At 35.5% G+C, this 14,314-nt stretch overlaps 1 protein-coding gene across 4 annotated transcripts in view; it reads right to left on the bottom strand.

Moving 5' to 3' along the window:
- The window catches only part of SECISBP2L (SECIS binding protein 2 like), a 61,573-nt gene extending 47,259 nt beyond the window's left edge, over positions 1-14,314 (bottom strand). For 2 of the 4 annotated variants that reach the window (XM_007170437.2, XM_007170439.2), the window contains exons 1-4: positions 14,085-14,314; positions 6,249-6,427; positions 3,941-4,265; positions 2,225-2,360 (exon numbers count right to left, since the gene is read on the bottom strand). In XM_007170437.2, the coding sequence (XP_007170499.2) occupies positions 2,225-2,360; positions 3,941-4,265; positions 6,249-6,427; positions 14,085-14,108 (664 nt within the window). In that variant the 5' untranslated portion in view covers positions 14,109-14,314. The remainder of the gene's footprint in view (positions 1-2,224; positions 2,361-3,940; positions 4,266-6,248; positions 6,428-14,084) is intronic. The other 2 variants (XM_007170438.3, XM_007170440.2) reach the window with 1 other exon arrangement.

Below are 14,314 nucleotides of genomic sequence, written 5' to 3'. Positions count from 1 at the left end.
ATTAGAACTGCATTGAATCTATAGACTAACTTAGGGGAAAATGCCATTTGCAACATCAAATTGTCCTGAATGAGCATGCTATTTATTTTTTTAAATGTCCTAAAATAAAGTTACAGTTTTCTGCATCAATGTCTTATTATCTTTATCAATGTCTTATTATCAGGTTTATGCCAGAAACTGTATTTTTGTTGCTACTGTAAATAATATCTTAAATTTTGTTTGTTGGCAGCACACTGAAATGCAATTAACTTTTGTGTATTATCTTATATCTAGCCATGTTACTAAACTCTTAAATAATACGAGCTTGTGTTCAAGAGTAAAAATTTGTTACAAATTCCTTTAAAATTTTCATTCTACCTATAGTTGATACCAATTAATCCTGATAACTTAAAAACAAACTAAAGAATAAGAATACTGATCGAAGGTATAATCTTCTACTCAAATTATATCTTCATCTTTTCACTTTCTAAGTCTGTGCTTCAGAAGGCTGTCTTTGTGGACACTTAATGAGCAAACCAAAGACGTTAGGATAAATTTTTAAAGCAGTTCCAGGGTCAAAGCATGTAGAAATGGGTCACTATGTCTAGGAACAACCTAAACATAGAAAATTTTGTCATATATTACCTTGTGACTCTTTTCCATAGCCACTCCAACCATCTGTCAGTCTGTTAATCTCATCGCTTTATGCCCTACAAATCACACAATGACTGCACTATCAGCAAGACTGTTTTTTAACTGATTCCCAAATCCCTTCTTGCTCCTAACAGACCTAAGCAATTGTAAAAGTAAACTGAATAGACGTCCAAAAGAAAAGGTACAGTCCAAATGAAAGAATGTATGTGCCACCTAATTCATTTTAAGCCAGACAGCAGTTTTGTGAAAACTATAGGGGGTAAAAAGCAAATATGCCTTTGAACAGATCTAATTCCTAGCCTTGGATCATTAATAAGGATTTCTTTAATCACAATGGGTGTCAAGTAGAAGACGGCTATCTACTCTATAGCTATTAGGCTGAGACCAGAGACACAAAATGAAATTTCACAATATGAACTGGAAAATAGCAAGAATATTTTAAGACTATTTATTATTTCTTATCTATTACCAGGATAAAGCTTTGTAATTTAATGCTTATACAGTCCCCTAAAAAACTTTTGACAAAATGATATCCAACTAGTCCAAAATTTTTACTTATTTGAAGATATAGGTATCACTCATACATCTGGTTCAGATCTATGCTAAAATACGGTGCAGAAAACTTGGTAACTTCTTCTATAAAGATATTATAGGATGTTAGGATGTTTTAAGAAGGATTTTAATCTAGTTATAAAACACGTACAATTCTGATTTCTACCAAAATGAGTCCCTCAAATTTCTACAATGTCTGCAAAATTCCATCTCTGATTTCTGAACTGCTCCACTACTATAAGGGGATAAGGAAACATCAAATCCTGCCCAAAATTGTACATAAGCCAGCATGCAAGTTGAAAGAATATTAAGGACATGGACTGTTTTATCCTTCCTAGAGAATTTCACAAAGTGGCAGGGTAAACGGATGAAAGCCTAGAATCCTAAAAAGTGGTAGAGTCCATGGAGTTCCCTGGTGGCCTACTGGTTAGGATTTGGAGCTTTCACTGTGGAGGCCCGGGTTCGATCCCTGGTGGGGAAACCATCCTGCTTGCTTTGCAGCACGGCCGAAATACAAAAAATAAAAGTGGTAGAGTCCACAATTATAAAGTCAATGCATGACAACAGATGAAAATCAGTGATGTATACAGATACAGAGAACAGACTTGTGGTTGCCAAGGGGAAAGAGGGATGCAGGAGGGATGGATTGGGAGTTTGGGATTAGCAGATGCAAGCTATTATATATAGAATGGATAAACAACAAGGTCCTACTGTACAGCACAGGAAACTATATTCAGTATCCTGTGATAAACCATAATGGAAAAGAAAACAAAAAAGGATGTATATGTATATATAACTGAATCACTTTGCTGTACAGCAGAAATTAACACAACATTGTAAACCAACTATACTTCAATAAAATAAAATTTTATTTTTTGGCCTTGCCATGTAGCATGCGGGATCCCCAACCAGGGATCAAACCCGTGGCCCCTGCAGTGGAAGCGTGGAACCCTAACCACTGCACGGCCAGGGAATTCCCTCAAAAAAATAAATTTTTTAAAAAACCTATAATGTATATATGTAAGAAATCTTGCCTTACCAGTCTGCTGTGAAGCGTCTACCAGTAGCACAATTTTTGATCGGTTATCAGGACCTGCTGCATTTGTCTCTTTCTGAGTAGCTACATTTTTCACCAGTGGCCTTTTGCTTTTTATGTGCTGTTGTAAAAGCTGTTGCTGATTGAAGTAAAAAAAAAAAAAAAAATTAAGATCTTATTCAATGTACTAAACATTATAAAATACACATCCTTTATAATAGATACTTAAATGTAGGCTACAAATTAGTGACTCCCAACCCATGAGGAAACAGGGTTACTGTGTTAGGATTTCATGAAATTATCTGCAGCCAATGATAATAGGGTAAAAAATGTATTATACACACATTTATATACTATTTTCAAATAACCATTAATACTACTATAATAAAATATAAATTCATTTTAATTGTCATTTGAATTTTTAGTTTTCTCAATCAATACCTAATAAACAATAAGAGTATAATCATGTCAAATTAGGGGTTGCAAATTTTTATTTAAAAGGGTAATAAAAAGGATGGTAACTTATCCAAAAGCGAAATTTTAGCAATGAATTACAAAAGAAATTTCTGCTTTAGAGTTTAAAAAGAAAATACTAAAAAGTTGATCCTTTCCTTCATTTTTAAAAATATGGGTATTCATCACTTAATAGCAATTTATACAATAGAGCTCCAAATTTAACTTCTTAGATTCAAGTGCTGGAAATGCACTCTGAGAAATCATGTTACTTCAAACTCTGAAAGTTATATACTATTGTCTTCTTTTCATTCTCAGAAGTCCCAAAAGGATTTCCCTTGATCCAGAATGTTTCCATGAACAAAGACTAAAATGCTTTTCAAAGCAACTTCTGCTGCTTGTCTGTATTTTAATCTGTAAAAAGTATGCCAGAAGATAGCAAAGACTTTCCACCAAGGAGGCTAGGCTAATGGAATTTAGGAAAGCATCAACTCCTTGACAATAACAGTCATAAAATGCATCTAATCCCTCTGCCTTCTATTAGCTCAAAAGTGCTGAAAAGAAACATGGTTTTTCTTCTTATTTGCTTTGATATTATGGCCTCAATAGAAAAGTAACCTTTTAGTTAAGAAACAGTCACCTAGAATTAACCTTAATCCTCCTGTGATTTCAAGGCCTTTGTGTCTTTTTTTTTTTATTTAGTCAAAGGCTGGTGCTGACAAAAGGTCGTTTCACACATTTATCTTTAATTTTCTTTAGCCCTAGGAGACCTTGTATTCATATAATAAAGCATCCCTTGGATAACAAAGTGCTATTCCTACTAAAAATTGACAGAATAGAAACAATGAAGTTGAAGAAACAAATGTTCTTTTCCATAACATCTCCTGCTTATTTCTGAAGATTGAAATGTCTTGATGTGCATTAGCCACTCAACACTGCTAGCAAAGGATCCAAACTAATCACTTATTAAAATTGGTGTCACTATGCAATTTTTATCACTAAATTAAAATACTTTGGAAATATCTGTGCATTATGCTTATGTAAACTCTCCGAAGGAACTGCAAGATGACTGTAAATCATATCACCATTTAAGAATGAGGAACAAAAGTAATGGAAAAAAATTATTTTACAAATGCTACACTGTTGACTGTTTTTTAAAAGGTAAATTCAGGATTAAAGGCTCATCAATACAAGTAGCAAATTACTTATACTATTACTAACAAGAGAAATATCAAACACAAAAGCCAATCAAATTCAGTCACTTACTTTTGGTACCACTGGTCCTCTATTACTGTTTCTGTTTCGATGACCAGATAACGGGAAGACCTGTCCAAGCTGATTTGGATGCTCAGTGCATTCTGCGGTTATAGTATTGACAGTATTTGCGGCCTGAAAAGTGTTGGAGTAAGGTGCAGGAAAAGGATGATAGAAACCCATAACTTGGGCACATGGTGCTGGCATCAGCTGATAATATGTATACTCTGTAGAAACAGGTGGCTGAGCAGATATAATGGGGTAAGCAAGGTACGGTCCAGCAGGGTTTGGATTAGGCTGTTGCCATCGTATATCATTGTTATATAATGGAAACTGTCTGTAAAACCAAATCAAAAAAGAACAAATCTATTGACATGTATGTCTAAAAGTAATGCTAAAGCAAAAGCTCAACGTATTTTAATAAAAGAAAAAACAGTACAAAATAGTAGCCTCATAATAATTCTGAAAAAGAGATAAAATTACCTTTTTATAAATTTCCTTGCTACAATGAGAGATTTTTATGTACATGTAATAACAATTTAATTGACAGTATAAAGGAATTCAACCTGATAGCTTACTGCATTCCAAAATTTAAAAATTTTGGTACAGACCTTTCTTATTTGTAACTCTCCCCTCAACCTCCTCAAGGTATTTCTGCCTAAAAGTTAAAACACCTAAGTTGCTGAATCTGCCACTAAAGGCAGTCCAAAGTTTCCACCCAATGGTAACAACTGTGACAGTCTTCTGCAAAAAGCAGGGTAAGGTGATCATTGTGTAAGGTGATCTTTACAACGGGTGTTAAGATTCTTCTACCTCCCATTCTTTAGTTCAGGCCCACAGCCTCCTACTCCTCTACCATACTCCCCCAACCACCTGGCCAAGTCCGGCTCTTTCCCTGGCTCCCCTCCTTGGCAATGGAAGCAGGCACCAGGTCCAAGGGAAAGAAGAGAAGAAAAAGGCAAGCTTGTTCACTACCATCTTATCTCCAGCATTAGAGTTCTCCTAGTGCAATCCCCTCCTATAAAGCACCAGTCCTTCCTGTCTCAGCAGTTCTCCTTGCAGACAGTTGCTGCTGACAAATGAGGGGGCATAGGGGGCTGGAGTACAGAGCTTTTCCTCACTATTCCATGACAAAGCAAAAGAGAAAAACATTCCCTGCCATAATTCTAAAAATATAATCTGATGGCTGGCTTACTCATGAATTCTCAAAGATTATTTGGTAAGGTAAGAAAAATTAAATTTATCATACTGTACACTTGGCCACTTTGCCAAATACAGAATAGTATTTTTAATCTAGTTTACAAATCACTTCAAACATAATCCAATATAGGTCCAAGATTTTTAATATAATGTTAACTTGACTCAATTGAGAAGACTCCTTTAGCTTCTACTGTTTGCCTAATGCCCAGAACTATTAAGAGTTTTAGACTATTAACTTGAATATTTAGTATCTGAGACAGTAATTTAGTGATCTGTTATCTCATACATCCAGAATTTCTCAAAGAAAGTGCCTGGGCACACTAGTGTGCCACAATGGTTAGAGACGTGTAGAAATATTGATTGCCTTAGCCCTCAGGGGTGGCTGGGCAAAGGCTAGAGTCTAGTCGCCTCATCCATTTATCCCGGAGTGCTGGAGAAGTACAATGTTTTGTGTGTGATATAACTTGAAAGAGGCTGAAAGTACTTTTATACAGCAATAAAATGAACTACACCAACGAAATGCTAACCATTCAGACAGTCTAAGCAGGGTTAGAAAGGCTATCATGACTATCACAAGGTACACCCTAAACACTAGGTCACACATTTTCTGAACTGTAAGCATTTTGCTAAATCACCCTGTGACTACAGCACAGAAGCTAAATTTAAACTACAATCAGAGTCTAAACACATATATGCTAACTAGACACAAAAGCTTCAAAGTTAAGAGCTACCCCTTGATATATTCTTCTTATGCCAGACCGTCTTGGCAATTATGATTAGATGCCTATCCTCAAAAAAGGATATTTGTTCACCTCTTTCTGAATAATTCATTCCTCCCTTTGAGTCAATTTATTTCAGACAAATTTCAATTACTTATTATAGGAGATACATACAAAGAACTCCATTTTCTCTTAGAAAGAATGAGAAAATAACAATAACCCATGTTAACAATTTTTAAATTTCTACATCATTTGGTTTTATTTACTCCTCTTAGAAGACAGAGAAATGGCTGATGTTTAAAAGTTACAAAAGAAAAAATTAAGTAGTATCCTTTGCCAACTTCTATATTTCCCTACCCCTTTCTTCCCCCACCAAAAGAAAATAATAGTAAACAAATTACCTATTGGACTGGTTTTCCTGAACAAATGGATAACAAGTAATCAGGTAGCTGGGAATTGGAGTTGGTTCCACACCAGAAACACTGCCGTTATCATTTGGGAGTGCCATAGGGATCATAAATGTATCAGGATTCTTCTTCTGGGGAATAAATGGTTCTACTTCAGCTGACAGCTTGACATTCTTCAAAGAGAAAGTGAAACACATTACTAACAAACAAACAAAAATTTAAATAATACAAATTCACAATTTAACGATAAAAGAGACAGTCTTTACAAACAGTAATTAGGTCTCTTCTTAGTATTCACAAGACATTCAAAGGAATAGCAAGGTCAAATTAAAATAATTAAATATGATTACATTATTTAGACGAAGCCATCAAATAGGAGAAAAGTTATCAAAGGTTACTAGATTTCAATGAAGTCATTTCTTACGTAACCAAAGCTGTTAAAACAATCAAGAATACAAGGAAGTTGTACCTCACAGTCCAAAAATAAAGCTGGTAGTAAAAAAAAAAACTAGCTCTTCAGACAAAACAATGTGTTTTTAACTAATTTTGTTAGGGGAAAAAAAAATCACTGAACAGAGTTCTGAAGGATAATTACTTTATATTTGTTTGAATAGTCTAAAAAATAGTCTATTTCTGTCCATTTCAGGAAATTAGATTAGTATGGTTAAATTAAAAGGAAGGAAAATGTCTACAATAAATGAAAAAAAAAAAATAAGGGAGAAAAACTTTTGCTTCACAGTTAAACTGGGGAAAAAATGAGTACTTCAGCTTCCCAGTAGACAAGCCGAGTAAACTAAAGTAATCCAGTCTATGTACTCCATTTTAGTTTATTTTGTATCTTTTCTTATAAATCTATAGAGGTTTAACAGACATAATAAACTACCATACTAAGGATGTACAAGTTGGTGACAAAACTATAAAGAAAAGTAAATAAGAGCCATGAAAATCAGGATAGGAATTACTCTTAGGAAAGAGAGAGCTGTGATTGGGAAGAGGCACCTGGACAGTTTCTGGGGTACCTGGCAAAGTTCTATATCCTAACTTGGGTGATACAAGGTATTCATCCAATAATTCATTTAGTTGTACACTGGTCTGATGCAGTTTTCTTTCTATATTTGTTATATTTAACAACAAATTTTTAAAATTTAATTATACAAAGAAATAATCTATAGGCACATTCTGTAAAAGCAGAATGTTTAAAAAACCACAAACATTACAATCTAAAAAGATATTAAGGGCTTCCCTGGTGGCGCAGTGGTTGAGAGTCTGCCTGCCAGTGCAGGGGACACAGGTTCATGCCCTGGTCTGGGAGGATCCCACGTGCCGCGGAGCAACTGGGCCCGTGAGCCACAATTGCTGAGCCTGCGCGTCTGGAGCCTGTGCTCCGCAACAAGAGAGGCCGCGATAGTGAGAGGCCCGCGCACCGCGATGAGGAGTGGCCCCCGCTCGCCGCAACTAGAGAAAGCCCTCGCACAGAAACGAAGACCCATCACAGCCAAAATAAATAAATAAATAAATAAAAATTTTAAAAAAAATAAAAAATAAATAAAAAATAAAAAGATATTAAACACTTCTTAGCAAAACCAGTAAGTGGAATGCAATCCAATTTTTCAACAACTCAAATCAACTACCTGAAAGCAATAGCCCTAACCAGAACTTTTTCCCCACTAGGGTGGCATTCAGTAGAAACTCCCATCAAGGCATTTTTCTCAGAATAAATTTCATGCATGTTTCTCACAAAAGTAATCAGTAGCAAATCCAAGAAAACCTAAAGAAAAGACTTGGTATGCTAAATATAGAGCCTTTTTCAGAAAAACTGTTCTCCAAAGAGTCCACTGTAAATATTCAACAACACGTGTCTGGGGGAAGAAATCTGAACTATATAGCAGTATCAATTCAATATCCTTCCTCCCCACCTGATTTAACTTTGAAGTCTACTTCTGTACTACTAACCAAATCTGAAGCTGATAATGTCATTGAACTCACAAATATCTGTGAACTGGAGTTGGTTTCTTGAATTTCAACACAAGAGGCAAAAACAAATGTTAACAGTGTAAGTCAGTGATTGTCACTGTGATAGTCAACATGATTCAAAACTGATTTACATAAGGTATAAAAATATCAACCTTTGAATGTATGAGAACCTGAACAGTTTTATAAATCTGGACTAGAAGACACCAGGATTTTTTTTTAATGCAAGGTATGCGGTTATATTAAATTCTCAGCCCAATATGAAAAAAGGAATAATATTAATATAAAGAAATAATTTAAAAATAACTTTTCCTGATCCCCCCAAGTAATACCAACTCATAAATTACTTTGGTAACAACAAATTTAAATTCTTGCTCAAGTCAAAAGGTGCACGGAATTCCCTGGCGGTCCAATGGTTAGGACTCCACTTCCACTGCAGGGGGCACAGGTTCCATCCCTGGTCAGGGAACAAAGATCCCACAAGCCAGGTGGTGCGGGGGGGAGGGAAGACAGTGCCACAAATTTTTTATGCCTAGTCTCATTTGTACTCTACATGTTTTATGAATTTAGGCAACCCACTATTCAAAAAGTGTCATGCATAATTTATAACTAATATCTGCACATATACACAGTATATGTCCTTAAAAATTAAAGTCTGTATTGGTTTCTATTCTAAGTGCAATTCTAGATATTGGCATTCAACAATAAAACTCACAAACACTGAAACGAGCCTTTGTTTTTAGCAAAAAAGAGAAGCTGCTGTAGTCAACAGCTGCAGAAACAGAAGATGTCACTAGTAGGAACAGACTGGCAAACTTTCTCCTATAGTTACAACTCCGTATGGTTTTATAAGTTGTTTATTGTGACTTTGGGGCCTTCAGTGTCATACATCAAAATGCAGCCTCAGTTGTTCTCAGGCCTGAAAAGTAATGTAAAGATCCCAAACTATTTTTTAAATTCCATATAATAAAGACCATAGAGACAATATGTTAAGCAAGCAACAAATTCTGGCAATATTTCAATTATATTAGCATAGAGATCAAAGAAAAAAATGTCTTAACATAGTGGACAACAAAATGTTATGAAAAAATTAGACTAATTACTTCATACAATGATATGCCTCAGTTTGAATTTCTGTTTAGTCTCTCTAACTTTTGCCATGATCTGCTTTTTAGAAATCAAAAATTTTATAGCAAATTTTTGTCTCCTTAAATAAAATATAAATATGAAAGAAGTCTAAACACAGAACAAAACCTATTCCTGTACTACTCTTTGTTAAAAAAAAACCCACACAATAAAATTATCTTTATCTTTCAGAAATTATTTCAGAATTTTCCAAATTAATGAAAAATCATAATCCCAGAAACTTGTATTTGAAAAAAAAAAAAAAACTTAAGCTGTTTCACATTCATTTAAAATTCTGCATATAGTAAAACAAACATCAATAAAACTTCTTTGATGTGAATAATCTAGAAAACCCAAGAATTTATCAGAACAAAAACTATAGAAACCTTATTTAAAAGTTTATTAAACAAATGCATTCAGATCACTGAGAGCCTATATATATAATTCAACAAACATGCATTGAGTTCACGTTTTGAAGAGAGCACCACACGAGGCTGGTTTAGGGAAAATGGGCAAACATTACTACGAAGCACACGTCAACAGAAAATGCATACTAAACTCCTCTGAGATAGAACATTCAGAAGAGTGCAAATAATTTTCCCAAATTAAGCAACAGAAAAAAGACACTCACTTGAAATGAAAACTGAAGTAGAACATAATAAGGCACGCTCCCACAGTGAAATGTCAGTATGTACTACACACCTAGAGAAAAAATATGACCATGGAAACCCTCCACATTCTTCCTATGTTAAGGTAAATATGATATATCAAACATTAAGATGTTTTACATATCATGGCCAAAGATAAAATGTCTTCTGAAGGAAAAAATGCTTCAGAGATACCTGCTGGCTTTATTGTTTTCTGGTTGGAATGTTTTATACTGAAAGTAAACCACTTGCCAAAAACAAATCACATATACATATGAGTTCTGCCAAGACTTCAGAAAATATTGAAGAAAAAAATAAATAAAAGCGTTTACCTTAGACTCTGACCATTTGCTTTCCTATCCATACATTTTCCCCCTTTTCTTAAAATAGACCACATTTAATCCTGTTAAAGTCTGGTGGTACTTTTCTAACATCCAACTTTCTAAATTTAATACTAGTTTTTGGAATATCTAATTAATTAATTCCTGCTTTTACATTTTTTTTCTCTCTTTCTTTGAGGGGTTTTCCCCCAAACTTCTTGCCTTGGATGCTTAATTTTTAATTTCCTTTTAAAATGCTGAATAATGAAAACATTCGTGACTATGCATTTGCCTCAGAGTAAGCTTCAGCCACATCCCATACATTGTCATATGTAATATTTTATTACTTTTTCAAAAATCTAAAATTCTACTTTATATTTCCTCTTTGATTTAAAAGCTTAGGGGAAAAATGCCTTATAAAATTTCCAAATGGTATTTTCACTAAATGAGCATTATTTACCTTCTTTATTATTACAAAAGTATTATTTTTAAAATCTGTTAAGACAATCATTTACTTAGATCTATAAAAGCTAACTGTAAATACTGCTGAATAACAAACATTTTAGAGTAACTTATTTAGAATATATTTAGTTTGCAGTGCTGATATTATTTGAAGTTTATAAATAATTTAAAGAAAAGAATTATAAACCGAATAATTTTATATCTTGATTGGTAAACAGCACTTTGCATGAAGCCATATGCATTTATTACACATTTGCTTTTCTAAGAATTAAAGACATCAGTGATCAATAATTTTGTAAATTATTTTAAAAGAACTTATCTAACATTAATATACTAAATATCAAGCCAATGTTTAAATTATTTGATAATACAAAAGAGATAGTAAACCTCAAGTGTTCTGTCACTTCTAAGGTTATTGTTTATTAAAAAAAAAATCTCAAAACACTGTCCTAAATTTACTAAAAATAGAAACACTAAGACTTTATAAACAAAATGAACTCCATGATTTATGCTTCACATCCCTTTATACCAGCTTTTTTTCCCTTAACAACAACAACAACAACAAAAAAGGCACAATACCAAGTAGTTCTTAGAACTAACTCCAGCAATTAAAATTAAGCTACTTGTTTTGGTTTAATACAGTCTTGCTAAAAGAGAATACTCCTGAGACTCTCTTCTGGTTATAACATTCTTTCAAATAGTCATTACTACAATTAAGACTATCAGCTAGCATGTATTCCCAGTAACTTACTTTTTATAATCTCGATCAACGCACACACAATTTATCCTTTTATACAAAGATTTTATATTTTTTTTAAAAAAGAGGTAATTCAACAACAGCAACATGAATGCCTTCAGGCAAAACATGCTGAGTTTTTTTTTTTAAGTTACACTTGTGCAATACTCCAAGGATTTCGCTTAGATTAAGACAAAATGCAGAAAGTGTGTATTAGTACTATTTTTTTAAAAATCAAACTTCTATGAATTGCTAACCACTACAATATTATAAGTTTTAATGCTGTAGACATTCCCAGAAATTCTGAATATAAACCAACACTGGTTTAAAATGAAAAAAATAAATGTTTTGTGAGAAAAAATGGGAATTCAGCACATGTGGCATCTGTTTTTAATGACTTTTACCTATTAAATTCACTTTGTTATTAAAAATATAAAAGTACATTCCAAATAACTTGGAAAAGCCATTGCATTACTCAATGGTATAGTGAAAACAATCAAGAACTCCACAAAGTGGACAAATCTCAGTTCTAGCCCCTGATCTATCATGAAATTAATGGTTCTGTGCCTTTTTTCAATGATGAATATGAGCATATGATGAAAATAATGGAGTCTTGTCCCAGAAAAGTGCTAATTAAAACGAAGGAGACTCCTTCCAGGTCATCCATGGACCTCTGAATTAACTGCCTACAGCACGAACTAGGCATCACTTCCTGGGGTCTCAGCTTCCTGTGAGCATGTGTAGGGGGAAAGGGGGATTGATTCAAATTATTCTCTCATTTAAGGTTAGGCTAAGGGAAGAGGCAAGAGGTATTGGAGGGGAAAAAAAAAAAAAGAAAAATTCTTCAACGGAAAACCTACATTTATGATTTTTTTCTGAACCTTTAATTTCTACAAGATTTTAACTGGTTGTGGATTTTGGAAAGATACAGGATGAAAGATGAAGAGGCTCTCTAAATAATTTGCTCATAGCACTTGCTGTTAAGATAATCACACACAAGTAACTATGCTAAGGGTTACCATCTAAATAGTTAATTACATTTCCTCTGGGATGAAGGGAACCATAAGTATACATATGGCAGCATTACTAGTTACAGTTCTGTCATCACAGAGAACGACCAAAATGTGTAACCCTTTCATTAGTGACACACATACAAAAAAATCATTCAAGAAAATTTCCTATTCACTTGTCAGGCTTTGAAATCTCAGACATTTTTGATAGATACCTTGAAAAATTGTTTCTCATTAAATTGGATATAGGATGTATATAAAATACCCTGGGTCACAGGAAAGCCTGTATGTATTTGCCAAGAGGCCCCAATCAATTTGCTTCGGTAAATACACATATTGTTTCATAAAACTCATTTGTGTTTTCAGAGGCATATTCACATAAAGCTTTTTTTAAATAAAGATTTTGTAAAAAAAAAATATATATATATACCTATACACACATACACACACACACACGCAACCAGGAGGCTGCTCTTTGCCTGCTAAAAGAGCCCGATTTAAAATCAGAACTGGCTCTCACTAGCTACATATATACAGATACAGGAATTCGGGAAATCTTGTCTCATTATTCAGGTGTTAATCATCCATCTGTAAAGTAATTAGGCAAATCCCTAGTCTCTCTTTTTCCTTCATCTATTTGCCTAGTTCATCACTGGGCAAGGCCTTCAACTGAAGAGGGGAATGGAGAGTGAGTAAACTTAGATTTCATCAAATTAAATCGTTTCATACAGGTCTCAGGATGGAAAATACCGAAACTTCTGTGGGGGAAGAAAACTATTATTTTTAGATTATTTTTTTTAACACTATCACCATCCCAGCCTCCCAGCACCTACTGGCTTGGATAATCAATAATTTGATGCAACTGAAAACACTAATGGGACTGCTTTGTGAATATGAAAAAGGGCTCGGAAATGAATTCGCGCTTCGGTCTTACACCTTTAAAATATAATATCGACTTTTAAAAGACACTTATTTTTGCGAAATAGTTAGCTAGAAGGGCAAAGGGAAACCGTCGTATTTCATATCTGAAAGGGAAGACCTCCCTAAAACCACTGCAAAAACAATGTTTCGCTCAAGGAAACGTAGATCTTAAAAAGCCCATAACCTGCCCCCCGCCTTCGTCTGTAGTTGCCACATTCTCTGACAGTTTTTCTAAGTGAGAAGCCCTCAAAAGCCTTTCCACCTTGAAAACACATTCCAGAACTGAAGGGAAGGGAAGGGGGGGGGGTGGTATTCTCTGGAAGTTATAAAACCCTCTCTCGGGAGAGCACGGACAACTTGGGAGTCTTCTGGCCCCTTTCACCAAGCCAGGGAGGAAGGGCAAAAGCGAGTCCCCAGCCCGGGGGGAACGGGGCTGGAAAAGCCCCCAAGCTCGAGACAGCAGCTGGAACAATGCAGGAGACTGGGGCGCCGCCAGGCTCCCGGGGGAAGGAGGTCTGCGCCAGCAAAAACCCGAAGGCTCCGGCCGTCCGGGCCCACGCTCGGAGACCAGGGCCCGCCCGGGAGGAAGCAGCGACCCCCAGCTCCCGGCCCGGCCGGCCCGGCCCAAGCCCGCGTACCTGGTCTGCGGGGGCTCGGTCCATGGCGCCTGCAGCCGCAACAGGCCCGCGTTAGTCGGTGTCGAGAGCGCCTCGGGCCGCTTTCTCCATGGCCCCCCGCTCGGGTCGAGACCGGGCTCCGGACCTCCGCCCCTATCTAGCTGGCCCCGACACAGAGTCCGGCTACGCCACTGGCCGAGGAGGTAGCTCCAGCTCCGGGAGGAGGAGGCGTCGGCAGCCTCGGGGAGGGA

The sequence above is a fragment of the Balaenoptera acutorostrata genome, chromosome 3, assembly GCF_949987535.1.
Source record: "Balaenoptera acutorostrata chromosome 3, mBalAcu1.1, whole genome shotgun sequence".
Classification (NCBI taxonomy): Eukaryota; Metazoa; Chordata; class Mammalia; order Artiodactyla; family Balaenopteridae; genus Balaenoptera; species Balaenoptera acutorostrata.
This window is presented reverse-complemented; position numbering and strand designations above follow the sequence as displayed.